General features: G+C 44.7%; 1 protein-coding gene across 4 annotated transcripts in view; it reads right to left on the bottom strand.

Annotated features, from left to right (window-relative positions):
- GPBP1 (GC-rich promoter binding protein 1) overlaps nt 1-22,912 on the bottom strand; it is a 77,234-nt gene that overhangs the window by 17,161 nt on the left and 37,161 nt on the right. For 3 of the 4 annotated variants that reach the window (XM_036280926.1, XM_036280925.1, XM_036280928.1), the window contains 4 exons: nt 10,524-10,647; nt 10,166-10,389; nt 7,459-7,525; nt 6,352-6,411 (listed from right to left, as the gene is read on the bottom strand). In XM_036280926.1, the coding sequence (XP_036136819.1) occupies nt 6,352-6,411; nt 7,459-7,525; nt 10,166-10,389; nt 10,524-10,647 (475 nt within the window). The remainder of the gene's footprint in view (nt 1-6,351; nt 6,412-7,458; nt 7,526-10,165; nt 10,390-10,523; nt 10,648-22,912) is intronic. The other variant, XM_036280927.1, reaches the window with a different exon arrangement.

Raw genomic sequence — 22,912 nt, forward strand, 5'->3', positions numbered from 1 at the left:
AGGAATTGCAGGCCTCGTTCCAATCAAAGAGAGTTCTATTTTCACACCACCAATCTACTCCTTCAGACCTCTGCTGACCATCTAACTACAGTGCAGGCACCTGTGAACTGTGGAACCAAACCAGCCCAGCTTCTGAAGGCTGCACTAGGAAACAGTTGCAAACTAAAAACTTTCCTCAAGACCACGGCATTTATTAAAATACGAAAAACTACTTCTACCTCGAGCATGATCCGTGTGTGTATAATTAAACATGTGTTACACATAAGCACAATCATGATTATTGCAATAAAAAATTCTGAAAGCATCAGTCTCACAGATAAAGAGTTCAGAATGAAAGAATTAACTCGTAGAGAGAATGCCCAGAACCTGAGGTAGCTCTGCATGCTAGATGATGTGGTCCTGTGACAGAGTGAATCGCACAGACGCTCTGTGATGATGCTCCGCCCCAAACAAAACAAACCAACTTTCCTGCTAGATCATCTCAGAAACAAAACTAAACAAGGGTTCCTAGGCACATGGAAAGACTCTCCAAGTGCACCTGAGGCTAAGTTCCGTCAAACACAGAGCTTGTGTGGCGTTTCGCTCATTCTAACACTGCAGGACAAAAGGACAAGGACCCAGAGCAAACTAAGCAAAGGTTCATCTTTCCGGAAGTTCAATACACGTTAAACCTCCAAGGGCAAACATTCCAACTCCTTGGCTGCCTAAAAAGACACAAACACAAAGACAGCATCCTCAGGCATACAGCACAGAAATGGTGCCACCAGTTACTATGCAGCTGTTCTGAAGAACTTACCCAAGGGTGTTGACAAAACCAAATGTAAAGACAAAAATCTCAACAGAGATCAATAAACAAGAAAGAGTACTAAAACCAATTTAGGTTTTGCAATTATCACTTTTGGTAAACAGATAACGACTGCATGAATAAGTATAAAAAAACTCTCATTAGCAATTCTTGATAGTAAAATATAAGAGAAAATTTATTTTTATTTTTTTCTTTATCGATTTGAGAGACAGAGGAAGGGAGAGGGAGAGAGAGATGGAAACATTGATGAGAGAGAACATCAATTAGCTGCCTCCCGCATGCCCCCTACTGGGGATCAGGCCCACAACCTGGGCATGTGCCCTGACCGGGAATCGAACCAGCGACCTCTTGGTGCAGGGTCGATGCTCAGCCACTGAGCCACACCAGCCGGGCAAGAGAAAATCTTAACAGCCTGGTACTGAGAATCTAAATTAAATGAAACTTGGGAATCTGAGGAATGACTGACGCTGGGAAATGCAGAAGGTGAGAGGCGGCTGCAAGGTCTCATTTAGAGGAAGCCACGTGCTGTTCCATCAGCATGTGGCCAACCAAGGCCCAGGTTCATCTTCTTTCCCTTCCAGACCCTTATGTTAAAATTACTATGAGGGAGAAAAACAAACACAACAGTAATAACAGCAAAAAAGGTGATCTCTGCCCACACTTTCTAAGGCGACAAAGGGAAGCTTCAGTTCAGAGCACACACAGGAGCAGCAGCTCAGAAGGGAGTCCATCTGCCCTGCAGGCTCTGTACTGCAGACTTGGAAATGCCATCTAGGGCAGAGGGCAGACATAAAACCTTTTCAGACAAACATCAAGTTATTGACTACCAAGCAAAGATCCTCACTGAAGTCCATCCTCAACAACGACAGAAGGAAAACGACCCCGTATGTAAGGCTGAAGGTACAACAAGCAGAGACCCTAGTTTTTATACATGAGCTGCCACTGATCAAAACAAGAAGGCGAAGAGAAGGGGAGTGGACAAGGAAGTGTGTTTCCTTGAAGCCTCAATGCAGTCGTGACCACTAGGTGCACCTTTCCTACAACAGGATTCCCAGACAGCTAGGAGTAGGCACGTGGCTGTTTCCTCAAAGAGCCCTTCGACACTAAGAGGGACGGGATATCCTGAGAGGAGGAGCGTGAAGCCCAAGGAAACAGTCACAGAAGAACAGGCAGTGAAGTGAAAGACGATAAAGGAAGATGGTGGGGCTGGGAGGGAAGAGCAGCAGACAGAAGCACTGATAGACTTAAGTACCTTCGTATTCAAATATTTCCGTACAGGGGTGAGGAACATATGCTTCTGTACCAGATTTCAGAATCTTAATTCTTGCTCCAACCTTAGTAGGTAATCTCTCATCTATGAAGTGGAAAACATTAGTTCCTGTCTCAAAGTTATTGTGAAATATTTTTTTAAAAATTAGAAAACTTGTCCAGAAAAGTCACATACTATGACAGGCTTCCAATTATATTTTAAATAAAAGGTGTCCTTTTTTGGGGAATTTTAAGTGGATCCACGACTATGAAAGAAAAGAAAAATTATAACAGAAATAAACACAATAAAGAATAATTTATGTCCTGTATAACTATGCTGAATATACTACATAAACTTTCCCATTTAAGAACAAGAAAGTGTTAAAAAAGTGTTCTTAATGGAATAATTGTTGCTCACAGTAATGGACAGTGTGGCGGTGGCACTGAGAGCAGAAGTCACTGTCGCCATGTGTGTCCACTCTGCGGCTTGCCCCCAGGCCCACCTCATCAGACTGTCTCTGGAGACTCTCCGGACGGAAACTGTCCAGGTTCATGCTGAAACTACTGAATTCAAAACAATATCCAATATCTCCTACACTTTTCCATTTAATGTGTCAATTGGTAAACTATATGAAAAAGACCCAAATTATTTATTTGTCTTATTAAATGTATTGGGGTGACCTTGGTTAACAGGAGCATACTTTACGTGTGTGTGTCTAGGATACATGATCTGCATACTGCACTGTGTGCCCCCCACCCAAGGTCACAAACCAGCGTCCATCACCATATATTTGGCCCCTTCACCCCCCAGAGCCCCCTGCTGCTGTCTGTGTCCACGCGTTTCAGTTTCCCATCCCACGCGGCGGCACCACGTGCTCTTAGCCCTCGGTCCCTCTCGAGGACGCGGCTGGTGGAAGGTTTGGCACTGACAGGAGTGCACCAGGGAGCCCGCGCCCTCGGTGCCCAGCCGCAGTGCCTGCCATGCGCTCACCACCTAAGCTCATGGCTAAGTGTCCTCATTCAAATTTAAGTTCGAAACACCTGAAGGCAAACATGATTTTGGATTTTCATATCACTATTTCCCCATTATCCTCACAAACAACTGTAATCTGCCAATAACTAATTTTAACTCTCCTTTTGTTATCCCACTATTCACGCTCTCCCAGTATCTGTAAATGTAACGATCAGTGCTAACCCTTCAACACAAAGTCAATGTGGACGGGGAGTGGCTCAATTCCTTGGAAGAAGGGTGAGAATTAAAATGCTGCCACATGTAACACCAAGGAAACCAGCCACATGCTTCACTCTGAGCTGACATCTCGAATTCTCATCTTCTCCTTCACTGCACTATCTACACAGTTGCCACATAAAGTGATTCAATCACTTATTACTTCATTCTTTAATATGTTACTTAGAAATTCTTTTTTCTTTTTGGCCTTATAATAAATAAATCTACTAGAATCTCCCTGGCTCACTGGGTTTGAACAACATAACCAGATAACATTTATTAAACACCTATAACATGAGCCAAGATTTTACACAAACATTAATACTGCTTTCTCACGAGGATTACTGTGATCACCCTCATCTCACACAGGGTAAAGATCACTGCGAGAGATCAAGTCCACACGACCAGCACGTACGAGACCTCATGCCAGGCGCAGATCCACCCAATTCCAATGCCAACGCCCTCATCACCAGTGCTCTGCGCTCTGGAGAACATGGGACTAAACTGCTGCCAGCCGGGTCCTTCACAATGCTTGTCCCAGTCCCGTCCCACCCCCCCCCCGCCCCCGACTGAGAGCACTGGCATCGAGCCCACACTGCAGGTCAGTGTGAAGGCTGAATGTGTGCCGCCCAGCGACATCAAGGCCCACCCCCACTTCCTTCACCATCACATCGATGCCCACGCTGAGTTTCCACGTCACTTTGACACAAGAAAACAACTTTAATGTGTGAACAAGGGCATATGGCCAAGTGAAGGGTGAACAGTAACTGAATTACGTTTTCACACAAGTTTGGGGAGGAAACAGTCATATAAGACACAATATACAAATATGAAACTCAAAGAATCTGAGCCACAGCAATTAAAACAATTCCTAATGTAAACCTATCTTTTTAATCCTCGCCTGAGGGTATATTTTTATTTACTGCAGAGAGAGAGGGCGAGAGAGAAACAGCGATGTGAGAAACATCAATCAGTTGCCTCCCATATGCGTCCCAACTGGGAATCGAACCCCAGACCTTTTGGCGTACAGGATGACACTCCAACCACCTGAACCACCCAGCCAGGGCACTGTGAACACTATTTTAACAAGTAATCTGCTAGGATTATTTTTATATAGACTAACGATGTTTGGATTTTGTTGGTTTTGAATTTTTAAATTTAACGTACAAACCTGTTTTGCTTTACAGCAGTATCAGAGCACTGGTCAATGAGTCTGGCTAACAATGTGCGTCAGCAGCGGGGATGCAGCACTTGTCCTTCAGCAAGGTCCCCTCTGTTACTCACAGGAAGGCCAGGCTCAAAGAACATACTTCCAAACTGATGGAACAGTAATGCTTCTAACTCTGACCAAATACAATGTGTCAAGCTGCCTAATCAAACCCCATTAACTTTCCTTTCTCAACCTTGAACATATGCTGTATTACCTTTTTTCTTTATGTAATAATTTGAACTGTTTCCATATAAGAAGGACTTCAAAGGAAAGTGGAGTCATTTCAATTCGTAAACAATTTATCAACATAATGGTTTTACAAATAAATTTGAAAACTATTCCCTTCTTAATTCTACTTACAAAGTTCCTTTAAAACAAACACACACATACACACGCAATGGCTTCCAACATTATCTCACTCATTTAATAAAATTGTGTCTGTATACTTGTGGCTAATGTTAGAATTCTCTAGAAAACAATCCATCTTTAAGAACTAGTCACCAATTTGCTATGATTTTGAAAGCTAAACAAAATTCTTAAAAATGAACCTTGATGCTCTTAAGCAGTATATCAAATATGAGCAAAAATCTGAAAAGATCGTCAAGTTATGAAGGAACGCGACAGACGTGAATGCTGGGTGGAAACAGACTGAGTGAGGTGCATCCGTAGGCCTGCAGTGCCAGGTGGAGCCCGGCACTCCGGGGCCAGACGGCACCAACAGCGCTGCCAGCACGCTGACACGGAAGTGGCCAGCGGGACTCTGAAGGCACAAGGCCAGTCCCTAACCGTGTCTCAAACTGCACACAAACACGTAACAAACATGTATCATTTTATCTCTTCTTTCTCACCCCCCCAAACAAATCAACCACACAACTAAATTATTCTAAAATTCTCAGACACACTAACGTAGCTGAATTTCTGGTTCAGTCTTGCATTATTAAGAACATAGAAATAATGTCCATTCAGTAAGCATTGATCCTGTGCACCAGACACCAGTGATCCTGCTGACATCAGGACACTGCAGAGGTCACAGCTGCACGGACAAGTGCTCTCAGTAGCCCAATGCAGTCGAGTTCCTTATGGAACTTCATTTACATAGCTTGATTACTTCACCACAAGCTATTTTTCTTAATTGGGATATTATGTTTAGACTCTTGCAATTTTTGATCTATGAAAAAATAGTTTCAGGGACAAACTGGTTCATTTTTAATATATATTACATTTCCATTATTAAATTTTTACTTACCTGGAAGGAAGTAGCTAGAAAAGTTCTATTGAAGTCTTTCCTAAATTTCTCTCATGTCTTCCTCAGGAGCGCAATAGCTATGTTAAATGTTGCAATGGTAAAACAGTATGTGGGAGCCCAGGGGAAAGCAGACAGGAGTAATAGTCACCACAATGAACGTTCACTGTGCCCTACGGAGCTGTGGGAGTCACCCGCTGACCAGCCACAATGAACCTTCTCTCCCTAACGCAGCACACTTCCCAGGTTACCTACGACACAGCAAAGAGTGTGTCTTCCCTTTAAACATCTTTCCAACTAGTGCTCAAATCCTTATTACACCAACCCTGAAACAGTAGAACCAAAATCTTTATATTCATACACTGTATTCAATATTTTCAAAAATGTATTTGCTTTTAAATCATTTCCAAAATGATTAAATTAACCAAGGATCAACAGCAACAGTATCTATAGTTTTATATGACAAAGGCTCGCTGGCTTTCTTGACTTCTCACTTTCACTCCAGCCAAATCCAAATCGTCCCTAGTTTCTCAGAGCCTATGCAGCACCTTCCAGGTGAATCTATATTCTTATGCAAACAGCTGTTCCCAGAAAAACTGAATAATAAGGAAACATACCTAAGAGAGGAGCTTGGGAGAGTTTTTTGGTTGGGTATGTGTGTGTCTGGGCGTGTAGGCCTGAGGAGAGTGGCAGAAATACTAATTTGCAATACAGAAAACAATGCTCTTCACCCGGTTCTAGCAGAAGTGTCTGACCACCCCCACCCCCACCCTCAACAACCCTTAAATCAATCTGGAGAGCAAAAGAAAACAAAGTAATTCCCCAGAGATCACCCATAAAGACATTAAAGAACAGCACAGGAAGTGGCAAAGTTTAAAATAATGCCTTCATTGTTAGGACTAGTAATGCTGTCATAAGCCACAATCCTTGTTTTGATAAGTTGATTTTCAATAGAAAAATACAAATGAACGTGTACAAGTTCCAAAGCGAATACATCACCTTGAATTTGGTATCAAATAATTAAATTTATTTTTCAGACATCAAATCTTCATATTTTAAATTTTTTCATTATTTTAAACTTCACTTGAATCTTTAAAAAGCTGTCTAATTTATACTAAGTGCAGTTTAATCTTTTGTAAGATGCTATCAAATTAAACTCTATGCAATTTTAAAGAAAAGGGAGTTTTTACCAGAAAAACTGTCATTAAGCTTTGACAATCAAAAAGGCAGATAATTTCAAACACAGACTAAGTTCCATAGGCAAGTTCATATAACTGTGTTTAATACTCTCTATGTGGAACCATTTCCATAAGTAAAACAATTAAATTTATGTCACACTATGATTAGAAGTACTTATCTCCCAAATTAACTAAGTTTTCAACTTTGAAAAACTAAAAATTAATTTAAAATTAAGTCTTTTCTTTATGTTATTGGGCTGCTCTCAAAATTACTTCCATTCATGACAATAACTTACAACCATGTTTTTAAATTCATCTGTGAGTATTCTTAACGGTACAAACATGGGCAAATCAATTGTTTCAATTTGAACTCTTCTTCTAACCCCAATATCTTGTTTTTAAAATGTCACTGCCACCTTTTTTGTAGCTAAGCACATCAACACATTTAAAAGAAAAATTTTAATTCTATTTATTTTTAAAACAATGAAAAGTGAAACCTACAAATAACAGTTTATACCCCTCAAAGATAGATAAAAAATTACTTACCCCATACACCTGCAGCTAAAGACTTATTTTGATTTGGTTCTCTCTCATATTCAGGATTTAAAGACGGCTGAAAGAAAATCGAAATGAAAACAATACAAAAACATGTTTAAACTGCTCACATTTAAAAATAAATCCTTTTAAAAATAATCTCAAAATCTTACTGAAAAACATGACATAAGCAACTCAACAACTGAAGATTAATTAGAATCATAACCGTAACATTCAGCTTAGTCTGCTAATCGTTAAAAGTTACTATCTATACTTAATCACTCCTAGTCAGAGAGACAAGTGTCTAAATATTTTCCTCATCCCCAAATGCCTGAGGGAAACGTGTCCAAATACGCACACAACAGAACTGAGAAGTGTCCTTCCTCAGCATAAAGTCAAGAGCAGGGAAGAGGACAAATGCCCCCCCAACACACACACACACTGTTTTCATTACTGGGTGCTTTAGTTAGCACACTCATTCTCAAAGCCAAGTGCAAATTCTTATTTTAACAAGTGATGCTCAGACTCTTACAAAGAAATGGAGTGGGGCAATGACTGTGTCCTCTAAAGCTAATCTTAGTAGATATGCTGACCCTCTAAATCCCTAAATTTCCATTAATTGTATCAGGTATGTTCCACATGACCTAGCAACACAGACTGCCAGGCCTCAAACAAGGTGCTTAAGATGTGTTGGATAAAATGAATCTTCCATTGACATTATCAAAAAGCCAAAGAGTACACATGCATACTAGCATGGACTCCTTGGTCAAACTGCAGAGGACGGAGAAGACTGGTGGGCTGCACATGCTCTCCGGTGCTGTGCTAGTGGGAGACATCAGACTGCGGGGCTGTCCGGGTCTGGGCTGCGAGGGCAGCGCCACCGTCCTGGGAGCGGGGGCAGCACCTGCTGTGCGGTGCACGGGCCTCAGCGACCACTGGGCAGGGCCCTGCTAACCCTCACAGCACTACGAGAGCACTCTCATCCTTCTGCTTTGTTCACATCATAAAAAAGTCCATTTTACGGGCTACAGAAATGGGAAGGCATCACGACTCCAGGACCTCAGACCTGAGACTGCTCTTCTCTTGCCCTCAGCACTCCCCTGCCCACATCCGATCTGTCACCTCTTCCTCTCACTTCCACCCTCCAACCCGCCCACCACCAAACTATACCCCAAACACGTGTCTCCGCCTGCCACAGCTCTGCCCACGCACACCGTCGTCTTCTCCTGAACTATCGCTGCCCCTCCTGACTGGTCTCCCAGCTCTCGCTGAAATCCACTCAAGTTGTAACTACCGGAATCGTCTTCAAAAAGACAAAAATCGACTCACATGACTTCTCCAGAGGCTTCCTGCTGCATTTGTAATTAAACTAAAATTCTTTGTTACAGGCAAAAGTCCTCCTCGACGTCAACCCTTTCCTACTTCTCCAGCTGGCCTGGTGCCAGTCTTCACTGCACTGGCCTTTTATCCCTTACCCACGACAAGCCTGCTCCCACCTTAGGGCCTTTCCACCAGCTCTTCCCCCGTCTCCCAGTCTTAACAAAGCTCGCTCTTAACGTCCCAGATTAAAAGGCACCTTCCGCCCTGGCCGGTTTGGCTCAGCAGCTAGAGCGTCAGCCTGCGGTCCGGAAAGACCTGGGTTCGGTTCCCATTAAGGGCATGTACTTCGGTTGCAGTTTGTCCCCGGCCCTGGTTGGTCGTGCGGGTGGCAGCCACTCGATGTGTCCCTTTCATGTCGATGTTTCTCTCTCTCTCTTCCTCTCTCTCCCTCCCACTCTGTCTGAACAAAAAATGGAAAAATGTCCTCGGGTGAGGATAAAAAAATAAACAAATAAAAGGCACCTTCCTAGAGAAGTCTCTCCTGATCTGCCAAACCAAAGTGGTGCTCAGTCACTTCCTGTCTAAATTCTCTGCAACATACTAGATATTTTTTCTTTTTATCGTCCTAATGTCCCCAAGAGAACAGAACCCAGTAACAGGAGGGACCTTGCCTATCTCCTTCACCTGTGTGTTCTGAGGGCCAAGAACAGCTAGACGCAGAGCCACGTAAATGCTGGCTGGATGAAGAGTGAACATACACACAAAAACAAAGGACCAGGAATGAGGCACAAGAACCAGATAAACAAGAGTGTGCGCTGCATCAACCTCTATGTAGCTTGAGAGACTGTGTTTCAATGAGCCAGCCACATGGTGAGATTTACCATCAGGAAAAATTTTTTTAATTTTGTTTTTAATTAGTTTGTACTTGTTTCTAGTGGAGTTACAATTCCTAATTGTATCTGACCTAGACTAACAATTAGTTTGCCTCTCCTGACCACAAAGAAACTTCTGAATAGAGAAAGTAGCTGAAAGAGAGAGAGCTATCCTGGGATTAAGAGTCACACACAACTAATCAAGTGTTAAGAGAGACAATCTTACGTAAAATGCACAGGTAAAATATTCTTTCCAAAAATTTACAGCTTTTTAAAAAACATATCATGATGTACTTGCAAATAAGCTACTAAACTCGGCCACTGTTTCTGAGGGAAATGTAGAATTTCTATAAGGAGCTATCAGAAGCTTGAACAGACACGTAGTGAGTGAGACAGGAACAGGAAGGGAAAACTGTGAACAAGAGCCTTGGAAAACGGGTCCCCTTGAGGGTGCTCCCGGTAGAAATCGAGCTCATGCTGCAACGCTCTTGCAGAAACTACGTGTCCTAAAAGCACAAGAAACTTACAAAATCCTCAGCCTCGAACTGTCTGCGTTCTCTCTTGTCTTCCTTCCGCCCTGTCTCACTGTCAGGGACGCTGTTTTCGTGAGGTCCTTGGCTTTTCCCGGAAGGGAAAAGGCTGCTGCGAGAACGGGAACTGCCACCATGGTAACCCCCGCGATGATTTACGTTTTCAGTAGCATTTCTGCCATGTGTACGCCATCCATTTTTTTCTTTCCTTCCAAAGTTACCTTTTTTGATAATGATAAAATATTATAAATTCAAAGAAGACAGTTATACTTAAAGACTGAATCACAATAATAACATTCTTAAAAGAACACGAAAAAAGTATCCTTGAACTCTATCACTCCTTAGCAAACGTTACCTCCACTGGGACGTCCGATGCCAGAGTCAAAGCCATCTGAAGAGTTGTGTCGTCGACGGTTCACATCATAACGATTTTCTGTCCATGAAAAGTTTTCAGTATGCTTCTCAAAATTCAATGACGACTGAAACAAATTATAAGCATATAGGTAAACATACATAAAAAACCTACACGTAACTTTAAACACCAACTCTCCCTAGCCTTACTCCCCACAACTGTGAGCAGTCAGGAAGACTGTGGTTGTTTCCAGGTGCCTGGTGCCTGGTGGTCGGACCCACCGTGGCTCCTTCCTTCCCCACCACGACCACAGGAGGCCGTCCTGAGAGCACCGCGCTCAGAGGGAAGCAGGTGTAAGGAGATGCAGCGAACGGGCACCTGCTCACGACAAGACGCTCTGCTCTCCATCACACGTACTGGTTTAAACAGCCCCTGGTTTTCTTTGACATTAGACAATTGTGGCAAATAAAGCTACAGTTCTATTTTAAGAATTCTAGATCTATTTCCAAACTTCTTTCTCCAAAACAAATGTTCAAAAACGATTAAAAGAATGTATAAAAATGCCCTGGCCAGTTTGGCTCAGCAGTTAAAGCATCAGCCCGAGGACCAAGGGGTCACGGGTTCGATTCCCAGTCAGGGATACACACCTGGGTTGCAGGTTCCAATCCTGGTCCCAGTCAGGGTCATGCAGGAAGCAACCAATCAATGTATCTTTCTCGAGTCGATGTTTCTGTTTCTCTCTCTCCCCCCACCCCTTCCTTCCCTTCTACTCCATCTAAAAAGATATTTTTTTAAATCAATAAAAAAATATCCAGGGGAGGATTAACAAAAATAAAATAAAGAATTTAAAAATAAAGAATATGTAAATATCATTTTAAAAAATTAGAAGTGTACAAAAAAATAATTTATAAGTTTCTGGTTTTCCCCAATATTCACCCATTAGTGCGATAAAATCACAATGATATCTTGGAACTGGCCCAGCTGGTGTGGCTCAGTGGTGGAGCATCCACCCCTGCACCAAGAGGTCACCAGTTTGATTCTGTTCAGGGCACATGCCCGGATTCAGGCTTGATTCCCTGTGGGGGGGTAGGCAGGAGGCAGCCAATCGATGTTTCTCTCCTCATCAATGTTTCTATCCCTCTCTCCCCTCTCCTTTCCTCTCTCTAAAATTATCAATACGCACGTATTTTTAAACAACGTGGAGCTGTGCTGAATGCCCTGCCCACTGTTCCAGGCTGCATTGTGTCATAATTCCCTCCAGGACGAGGAGGAGAGTTCCTCAGTCACAATGGGAACCCGCCACCTATGCCAACTGGCTCCTCCCCCTCACACGGTTCCATGGCACTTCGTGATGCCACCTCCCCTACGACCTCGGGACTCATGCCGTTTGCCAAGAAAGACAAAGTTCTTGGCTGTCTCGTGTCTTATGCCAGCGTCCATGAAACAGTGACAGGCTGGCTTGCTAAGCTTGCAAGGAGGATAAAAATCCAAACCCTGCACAGACCCTAAGTTCTGGTGATGAGGGTGATGCTCAGATCTCAAACTGTCAGGGGAAAGCTGAGATCCCCTGGCCCATCAGGTGCATCAGCAAGTGGGAGGAGGGCTCCTCACGGCCTGACAGCCAGGGGCAAGGGGCAGCACTGACACAAAGGCCCAAAGGCACTGAGTGGTGACTGCTCGAGTGGGAGAGGGAGCTGCTCCAGCCGGCTGCCTGCAGTGACCTCCCCACGCCGACCTCGGCGTCTAATGAAAAGTCTGCGGGATCAGGAAAAGGAGAGACGAGCTTTTATGCTCCATCGGACACAGCATCCAAGTCACTGTCCTAGCCGTTCCCATGATGGGAAGACAGTACTGTACTAAGCATGAGGGTGACAAAGGGTACAGGAGTGTGGGCAAAGCCACACAGTGTGGTGCCCCAGCAGGTGTTTGCTGGAGCCAGAAGGCACAGCAGAGAGGTGGCAACTCCAGCCCTAGGCTGAGGAACCATAAGAGAAACAAAAAGCCTCCAAGCCACCATGCAATCCCCAAAGGGGTGGTCTTCCCCTCCACCCCGCAGCTTCCCACATTCCCAGCTGAAGAAATATCGTGAGCACCTGGAAGTTTAGACTATGGCCCCAATATGATATACAAAACTCCTTAGTTCCTGTCCCCACCCCACGTGCTCCATAGCCTCGGTATAGCCTCGGTCTGACCGACGGAGCCTGCAGAAAATTCAGCAGCGGGAAAGGGAAGGGAAAAGGGAAGCGGTCCTGCGGGTGGGCCCTCAGCCTATCCGGCACACTGCTGTGCTCTGCAGCTGGCACTGATAGGACGTGCTCGCACTGGAAATGCTCAAGATTCTCCCACTCGGGAAATGTCGCAGGTTGGCAGGTGAGTCCCATCCCATCCCCTTCCTGGCTCCCAGAATAAAGCCACTGGGGTGGCGCTGAAGAGGTGTGGCCACTGGGCAGAGTGAGGGCAGCAGTGCTCGGCACAGGCCAGGGGCACTCCTTTCGTAAAGGGGACGTGGTTCCTGCCCTACTGCTGAGCCCTGACCGAGAGCAAACCACTGACACCAAGGGCCCACCAGGGCTCCTGACCAGTGGACAGAGTGTTCCGGGGCAGCGGCCCAGCCCTAGGGCCACCCTGGCTCTGCATGAAGAAGTGCAACCACCCTTCAGGGTAGCCTCTGCCCCCTGCCCCTGTAACAGCACTGGTCCAGTAGGCTCAGCCAAGGTAACAGGAGGTGGTGTCCACAGGGCGGCAGCAGCCATCCAGACCCACAGCTCTGGAAGACCAAGTGCCAGTCAGCACAGCGGAGTAAAATGAGAGCTGTGACGCTTGCCTTCGACGATGTTCTTAAAGGGTAGACATTTCATACTTTTCTAACTCTTGGGCTTTTACCAATGACCAAATCAACTTGTCTCCATCTGAAAAACGACAGACTACAGATCAAAGACTGTAACCTTCTGATGTGGAAGCCACCACGCTGCAGGTCCACAGTGACTCCTGCCAAAAGCTCGTCCACATCACACCAGGGGACAACATCAGACCGCTGACCACTGAATCAGTGGTGACTCGTCACTGTGGAAACTATTCTAGCTGCAATGTTGCTGCTGCAATCTGAGTGCCAACCCTTGTCACACTGCTGTGACCCTTGAAGTGAGTCCATGACATGTTTTAGTGTTCCAGACCACTGACAGCCCAGTGACAAACGTCATCTTTGGTCAAGAAGGTCACCCCTCAATGGGCCAACATTCCATACTCCCCACTATCCACAGGAGGCCGGTATCATCAAGCATCCAAACAGTCTCCTCAAAATTCAGCTCATAACACTAGCTGCACATCCCCTTCCCCGTCCCCCACACACCCTGGTGGAACAATCTGGTCAATGAATGAAGCACAGCCAGAGACCATCTCCTCAGCCGCATCCTGGATCGTACTCAGGATGAAAGTGAAGAGGCATGAGGTTACACAGACCCACTTTAAACAGTCAGGATTCTGGGAAAGGGAACCCACTCTGTGGGAGAGCATAACTGCTAATGATACATCAGATAAGGGGTTAATTTCCAAAATATATAGAGTGCTCATACAACTCAACAAAAGGAAGACAAAGAACCCAACTAAAAAATGGGCAGAGGAGCTGAATAGACACCTCTCCAAACAGGACATACAAATGGCCAAGAGACATATGAAGAAATGCTCAACATCACTATTCATCAGAGAGATGCAAATTAAAACAACAATGAGGTATCACCTCACACCTGTCAGAATGGCCGCCATCAACATATCATCAAACAACAAGTGCTGGCGAGGGTGTGGAGAAAAGGGGACCCTAGTACACTGCTGGTGGGATTGCAGACTGGTGCAACCACTACGGAAAACACTATGGTGTTACCTCTAAAAGTTAAAAATTGATCTGCCATTTGACCCAGTGATCCCACTTCTAGGAATATACCCTAAGAAGCATGAAACACCAATCAGAAAGAATATATGTACCCCCATGTTCGTAGCAGCACTATTTACAATAGCTAAGATCTGGAAACAGCCCAAGTGTCCATTAGTAAATTAGTAGATGAAAAAGCTGTGGTACATTTACACAATGGAGTACTACGCAACTCTAAGAAAGAAAGATCTCTTACCCTTTGAGACGACATGGAAGGCCCTGGAGAGCATTATGCTAAGTGAAATAAGTCAATCAGAGAAAGACAAATACCACATGATCTCACTCATTTGTGAAATATAATGAACAAGGTGGGCTGATGAACATAAAAAGACCCAGAGACCTAGAAAGGAGTATAATTCAGACTGACAAACCCTCCAGGGGGGAGGAGGGGTATGAGATGAAACAAGTAACTTATATGCACGTGTGCATAACCAATGGACATGGACAACAATGCTACGGGGGGTGGGGGAACAGAATGGGGAGGAGGGTGTCTAGGGGGGAAAAGGAAGACACATCTATAACAAAAATAAATTATAAAAATTGGGGGAGAAAAAAGAAAGAGGAAAAAAAAAAAGAGCCCTGGCCAGTTTGGCTCCATGGTTGGAGCGTCAGCCTGCGGACCAGAGAGTCCTGGGTTCAGTCCCCACTAAGGTATGTACCTTGGTTGCAGTTTGTCCCAGGCCCCAGGTGGGGTCGTGTGGGTGGTGACCAGTCGATGTTTCTCTCACTCTCTTTCCCCCTCTCGCTCTATCTGAAGAAAAATGAAAAAATAAAATAAAATAAAAACTCAGGATTCTGGCCTGATCATCCCTGGACACGGTGCCTCTCTCTCCCCTGAGAGCAAATGCAGGCCAGGCTGTCTGCAGGGCAACAGCAAACAGGAACCTAAGGAGCGAGTCACTTGATGTGTTCACCTAGGTTGTCTTGTCGGGCAGATATGGTCCTAGATCCATAACCATGACCACGCGCCTGAGTCCACTTCTCACCAAGCCCCCCATCACCGTCCAGGGTGGACCAAGGGGAGGCCATAATGGTTCTCTGCATGCTACCTAAAAATACCCTTGCCACACTCACACCCAACGCCTGTGGATAAAAAAACCTGGGGCAACGGGATTTCTCTTTCAGTGAATTCAGAGCTGTTGGACTGGGACACAGAGACCTCATCCTATACAGAGAGAGCAGCCCTGGCCGGTCTGGCTCAGCAGTTAAGAGTGTCGGTCCACAGACCAGAGAGTCCTGGGTTCGGTTCCTGTTAACGGCACATGCCTCGGTTAAGGTTCATCCCTGGCCCCGGTTGGGGTTGTGCGGGTGGCAACCAGTCGATGTGTCTCTCTCACATAGATGTTTCTCACTCTCCTCTTCCTCCCTCTCTCTCTCTCCTGCTCAATCTGAGGATAAATGCAAAAAATGTCTTCGGGTGAGGATAAAACAAAAGAGAGAGAGAGCAAAAACCCCACCACCCAAACAGGGACCATCTCTGACCCCACAGGGCACAGGGAGGAAGGAGAACAACTAGTGCTCCCCCCAGAGCCAGCCCCAGGGCCCGCATCAGACAGCAGCTGGGTGACACTCTGACCACCGCCACATTCGCCATCCCCATCACAGGCTCCGACATCAGAGAAGTTCACGGCGCTCCTGACAGTCCTTGACCATCCGCTGCACCTGGTGTCAAGAGCAGCTCCTGGACACAGATACATAGCAACACTCAAACCAGCACAGCCTTGTTTCAGCTGACAGATAAAACACAAACGATTTTCTTAAGACCTGAATGGTCTTAGAGCAGCAAGTTTTAATTGTGCTCCACAAGACTGTTACAGCATGCTGTACCTGGTTATGTAGTCAGCGACACTGACCTCTTTTCCCTTAGGTTGTCAAATAAAAAAATAACAGCCAACATAACAATAGCTATGCTGTGTGAATGAATTTAAATTACACCTATTTTTTTGTCAGATCAGCTAAAAATATACTTTTTGGTGTGCTGCAGAACTTGAATAATTTGTTTATGTGCCGTGAGATGAAGAAGGTTGAAAACTGCTGTCTTAGAGTGTGTGAAGCACATGGCAACAGAGGATGCTACTGATGGCAGTATACTCATGTACTCAGCATGCTCGTGTACTCAGCGTGCTCATGTGCTCTGGTGTACTCGTGTACTTGGTGTGCACATGTACTCAGTGTGCTTGGTGTGCTCATGCTCGGTGTGCACATGTACTCGGTGTGCACATGTACTCCTGTACTCAGCATGCTCGGGTGCTCGGTGTGCTCATGTGCTCGGTGTACAGGTGTGCTAGTGTGTTCGTACGCTCATGTGCTCGGTGTGCTCCATGTGCTCAGTATACTCAGTGTACTCTTTGCTTGGTGTACTCAGTATACTCAAGCACTCAGTGTGATTGTGTGCTGGTATCCTCGCTGTACTTGGTGTGCTGGTGTGCTCATGTGCTCGGTGTACTTGGTGTGCTAGTGTACTCGTTATGCTCATGTGCTCGGTGTGCTCATGTGCTCGGTGTGCTCCATGTGCTCAGTGTGCTTGTGTACTCGGTGTCCCCCAAACAAGCTGACAGTAATCCAAATCAAGTTCAACAACAGACTCCTTTCACATGGTCAGTTTGCATATAGGGAAAATAATCCACACAATGTCTTCTACTGAGGATAAGAGCTACTTTTGACTATTATCCCTATAATTACAGGTAATAAATAACCCCAAAAATCAGGTCAGTTCAAACTCCTTCAAGCAGATCATAATGGATAACAGAGTGGCCATAGATCAGACACGGGCTGGCTGACAAATATTCTCCTGGTCCCCCTAAAACACGTTCAATAGTTGGCTGAATCCTGGCCTCACCTTACTGCTTGGGTTGTTGATTTATTAATTAAATGCTATTTATTAAGATAAATTAAGTGAATTTGGTTCTAACCTGTTAGCTTAATCAAAGTGGTACAGTAACATAAAATTCAAGTTTGGCCAAGAACACGTAGGGCTAACAAGCAGACTATTCGGATAAGCAATCCGCAGGGGCCCTGAGGATCCCCATTCTTACAGTGCCAAAAACGCAGGGCCTCGACTGCTCTTTACACAGCCCACTTCTAATGGTTACATTTGCAACACACAACTTAAGAAATAGGTAACATCCTTCTTCAGAACAAAGAGCAGTCTTATTATAAATGAGGTAGATTCACCCCTCGGTGCAAGGGCAGCACCCACCTGGACCCTCTGTGTCACTCCCAAAGGTTTCAGGGGCATGAGGAACTGGCACCAATGCCATGCTTCTGTTGCTTGTTGTGCCATAAGTAATAAAGCTTTTTGCCTCTGACCTTAGAGTTTCCTGTCTTTGTGAACAAAAAGGGGTCACACGCTAACCTGACAAGCCCAGGGGAGGCCTGTGTGGTAGCCTTGCAAACTCACAGACCTAAAGTAACCACAAAGGATGGTATGAAAGTAAAACGTTTTAACTACAAGCAGTTCGTGGCGGGTAGTCATGTCCTAGGTGGGCATCTTCCCTGACAAAAGTCAATCTTTACCTTAACTGAGCCTGTCTATTGTCTTTTTGCATATCTCTGTAATGTCCAAGTAATTTTCCTTTTTCCTGGACCCCTCAAAGCACAGGCACCAGTCCACAGATCCCCTCTCTGTTACTGAGTTCTTGTCGACTGTTAACTGTCCTGTGCCCACCTGTGTAAGAGATGCATGTGTCTGACATTTTACTTGTCATCCAATCCCAGAGGTCCCTGCTGTGCTTTCTCCCTCCACACTAATCTGTCACAGTGGATTTCATGTAATCCACTTGCATCTGCTCTTTTGATTGTAACATATAAAACAGGGCGCAGAACTGCCCTTCTCTGGAGCATTGTCTCAATCCGGGGAGGCTCTGCTTTCCAGCATTTGTCGTCAGTCTGGCTCAAATGAGCTCACAAAAATTCTCAATAGGTCTGAATGCTTCCCACGTTGACATCTACCAGCATCCAAAGCCAGTCTATTAGCCTGCAAGTAGGATGAAGTCCAGACCTCACAGACCGACATAAGGCCAGCACAGCAAATATGAGTAAGAAACATAAGTAAGGACTGGAAAGGTAAATTAAAAACAGATAGTATTTGTGAACAAATGCTTATCCATTTAAAAAAAAAATCCCAAAGACATTACAGACTGAAAATTAATCAAGGCTGCTAGATATAATACTAACAAGGTAATTAATAAGAAAGCTTTTTAAAATAGCAACAAGTAGCCCTGGCCAGTATGACTCAGTTGGTTGAGTGTCAAAGTTATGCACCAAAGGTCGCCAATTTGATTCCTGATCAGGGCACTTGCCCAGTTGCGGCTTCGGTCCCGGGTACAGTGTGGTACGGGAGAAAACTGATCAATGTTTCTTTCTCACATCAATGTCTCTCTCTCCCCCGCCTCTCTCCAAAATTAATAAAAAAGTAACAAGTACTATAAAGCACTTGAATACATCTAGCTAAATACATGTAGACTAAAAAAAGAAACTATGTAAAACTTTAAAGACATTAAAAATGGTGTGTGTGTGTGTGTGTGTGTGTGTGTACATACACCCATACAAATGTATCCATGTATATATTTCCCAAACTAGTATGAAAAGAAAGTAACCCAAAAGAAGTAGTAAACAAAGAACAGGCAATTCACAGAAATGTGACCCAATGACCAAGAACAGTGAAAATGTATTTTATGACAGAGATTGACAAAAATGTTAACTCTGATAATCTGACAAACTCTGACCAGAGTACAAAGTAGATGATTATAGCCCTGGCCAGTGTGGCTCAGTGGCTAGCAGCCTGTTAACCAAAGGGTTGCAGACTCCATTCAAGGCAAGGGCATGTACCGGGGCTCCAAGTTTGATCCCTGGCCTCAGTAAGAGTGCATCTGGAGTATGGCAATCAAGATGTGTCTCACATTAATGTTTCTTTCTCTTCCCTCCACCCCCTAAAAAAAATCAATAGAGAAAATATGCTAGGGTGAGGATGAACAGCAGCAAATTGTGAACAGTTAATACACAGCACACAGGAGTGTAACTCGGTACTCCACGTGGAAGAGAATTTGGCAATATCAATCAAGTCCCAGCGGTTTTTCTTTTAACTACATAGTTAGAGCGCCTTGCTATTTGAAGTGTGGTCCACAGACAAGCAGAATCAACATCACTCTGAACAGTTTGAGAACTAGGGCCCACTCCTGGGACCTACTGTAATCAGACCTGCACTTTACCAAAATCCCCAGGTCATTATTAGACATTAGCGTGTAAGGACCACTGGCCTAGAAAGCCCTGTGCACGCACAGGGAGACAGTACAAGGACAGCCAACGCAGTGCTCTCCACAGCAGCCAAAGGTCAAGAGCAACTTGAACTGAACCGGGCAAATGGAATAAATGCAGAGGCACAAGGCAGAAGACTACATGGAGTTCTATAAGCTACACTGAATCTGCAGACACCAGCATGGGGAAAACTCAAAGGCAGAATCAATGTAAAAGCAAGATGCAGATATATAAGTAATAATCGTTTATTTATATAAATGTCTTAAACATGGAAACAATACTATTTATTGACATTCACACATGTAATAACAATTTAAGAACGTGCATTAAGATTACCTCTGGGAAAAGTGAAGACAAAAAAAGGGTTACTAAGAAGTAAAGAGCAGACTTCAACTGCACCTGATGTTTTCTTTCTAAGAGATCAATACGGCAAAATATTAAGACATGGCTACTGTTGGTGGTAATGTTCATTCAGTTCTCTCTACACTTTTCTCTACATTCAAATATTTCTCTAAAACCCTCTACATTTTTAAAGAATTACCAAGACAAACAAGCTGTGAAAGAATATATGAAATATTAATGGCAAACAAACCCCTCAATATTAAAAGAACTACTACAAATCACTAAAAAATGGCTTACGTGAACAAGCTGTTCTTAGAAACTGCTCCTAACACAAAAATATGCTCAATAAAGTACCGTTTTCATCCAATCTCACCAAGATCAAAGCTGTGAACACATCCTGTATGCCAAAATGGGGAGGGGGGGACGGGACGACAAATGGGACAGGACCATCCCCTTCACAGCACTGTGACGGGATTATAGATTGGCGCAGCTTTTTCAGAGGAATCAGGTCCCACCTACCAAATGCAAAACCTTCTGATCCAGTAACTCCACTGCTAGGAATCTACCCTACAAACATGTTCTGCAGCTTAGTCCATGAACAGGCACTAAGGACCAAGGCAGAACTAGCAGAAGAAGATCAGTCACTGGAAAGAGGTCCTCGTGCATTAACTAGAGAGAGAGTAGAGATGCCACCCATCCTTGAAGGGGGAAAAAAGTGATTTCATTTGTTTACACAAACAACGAAAAAAGCCCTGGCCGATTTGGCTCGGCAGTTAGAGTGTCAGCCTGCAGACCGAAAAGTTGAGGGTTGGATTCACAGCCAAGGGCATGTACCTTGTTGCAGGTTAGATCCCCAGCCTTGGTTGGGGTCATGCAGGAGGCAACCAATCAAAGTAGCTCTCTCACCCTGGCCAGTTTGTCTCAGCGGTTAGAGCGTTGGCCTGCGGTCCGGAGAGACCCGGGTTCGGTTCCCGCTAAGGGCACGTACCTTGGTTGCAGTTTGTCCCCGGCCCTGGTTGGGTCGTGTGGGTGGCAACCACTCGATGTGTCGCTTTCACGTCGATGTTTCTCTCTCTCTCTCTCCCTCTCACTCTATCTGAACAAAATATCGAAAAATGTCCTCGGGTGAGGATAAAAAAAAAACACGAAAACAAAGTAGCTCTCTCACATCGGTGTTTCTATCTCCCTTACTCCCTCCCACTCTATGTAAAAAACACACACATACTTACATAAAAGAACTCTGGTATTTCATTTTTCTGTAAATTAGTTTACTACCTAACAATCAAAAAAAGGAAGCTATTAAACTGATACATTTTAAAGTCAGACACACACGGACTCCTGCCTAGCTCAGGAGCTTTGGGACAGGCACCACCCCCCCCCCAACACCTCGGCTCCCTCTCTGAGTCGGACCACCACAGCACCTCCCTGCCTGGGGGCAGCGCTGACGCAAGAACCATCGGGTGTCACATGAGAAGGAAGGGACTGTGTCTGTCCCTCTTCTCTCACACATTTCCATTCTTCCAGATTCCTTACAGTATCTGAATCAGTAACAAAATTTATGCAGAGTAAACAGGAAGTTGGCTAAACTCAGCTACCAGTCTGCCTGGATTTGCTGGCCCTCCGCTGGCCTGGAGTTTAGACAGCACTTATTCCCACGCAGACTGACCTTGCTGACCCCGAAAAGTGCAGCATCCATCACTGCTCCAGTCGATGAAGCGCTGCCCCACCCTCCAGCCAGTCAGAAGCGCAGGACAGTGAGCACGGACAGGAGCGCAATCTCACAACGTGTCATTTGTTTAAAAGAAAAAAATGTACCTACTTCCTGTTTCCCTTTGCTACCACCCATCTACTCTTCACACCACACCCTTGGCGTTTTCCTTTCAGAAACAGCACTGCACTGAAAGCTGCTTCAGCCTAAGGACAGGATCATCTCGCTGCACGTCCTGAGGCATGATGGGAAGGAGCAGGACCTCCGACAAGACTAATCTAAAAGGTATCGAAAGGTCTCAGTGTCTACAACCATCTTACTTCAGCATTACTTCAATAATAAGAATGTTACTTTTTTTTTTCTTCTTTTTTTTTTTAACCTCACCTGAGGACATTTTTCCATTTTTTGTTCAGATAGAGCGGGAGGGAGAGAGAGTAAAAGAGGGAGAGAAACATCGACGTGAAAGGGACACATCGAGTGGCTGCCACCCGCACGACCTACCAGGGCCGGGGACAAACTGCAACCGAGGTACGTGCCCTTAGCGGGAACCGAACCCGGCTCTCTCTGTACCGCAGGCCGACGCTCCAACCGCTGAGCCAAACCGGCCAGGGCAAGAATGTTACTTTTAAACTGCAAGTCGGGGTCTATTAAAAAGTGATCAAATCAGTACCAATTTGTATTTTCAATGGAATAAAAAAGAACAAAAGACCACATGAGAAAACATTAGTGCACTACAGGCATATAACTTTTAGTTACATCTACAGGTATACAAAAACATTCTGTGGAATTCACTTCTCACTGCGCCCCAATAAACATTTCAAAAGCCTATGCCCTATGCCAGATATTATCAGTGCAGTTTCAAGTGTCACCACATGATGGCGGTAAAATCCCGCACAACTCGGAAAACTAGGGAAATGCAGCAGTTCTGAAAGTATCCCCACCCTCCATCCAGGTCGTCATATCATCCCCTCAAACACATAAATGAACGACTTCATTAAGTTGAAATAGAGAACCCAACAGTAATTAATATTTGTTCCACTTATTCAGCATGTGATTTAAAAGGGCTCCAGTAGAAAACAACAGGTTAATTATAAATGAGAATCCATAAATAGTGATTTTGAGATGGAAGGATACAACAGAAGTTATAAGAAGTCATATAAA

Source organism: Molossus molossus, unplaced genomic scaffold (assembly GCF_014108415.1).
Source record: "Molossus molossus isolate mMolMol1 unplaced genomic scaffold, mMolMol1.p scaffold_m16_p_3, whole genome shotgun sequence".
In the NCBI taxonomy this organism is placed as follows: domain Eukaryota; kingdom Metazoa; phylum Chordata; class Mammalia; order Chiroptera; family Molossidae; genus Molossus; species Molossus molossus.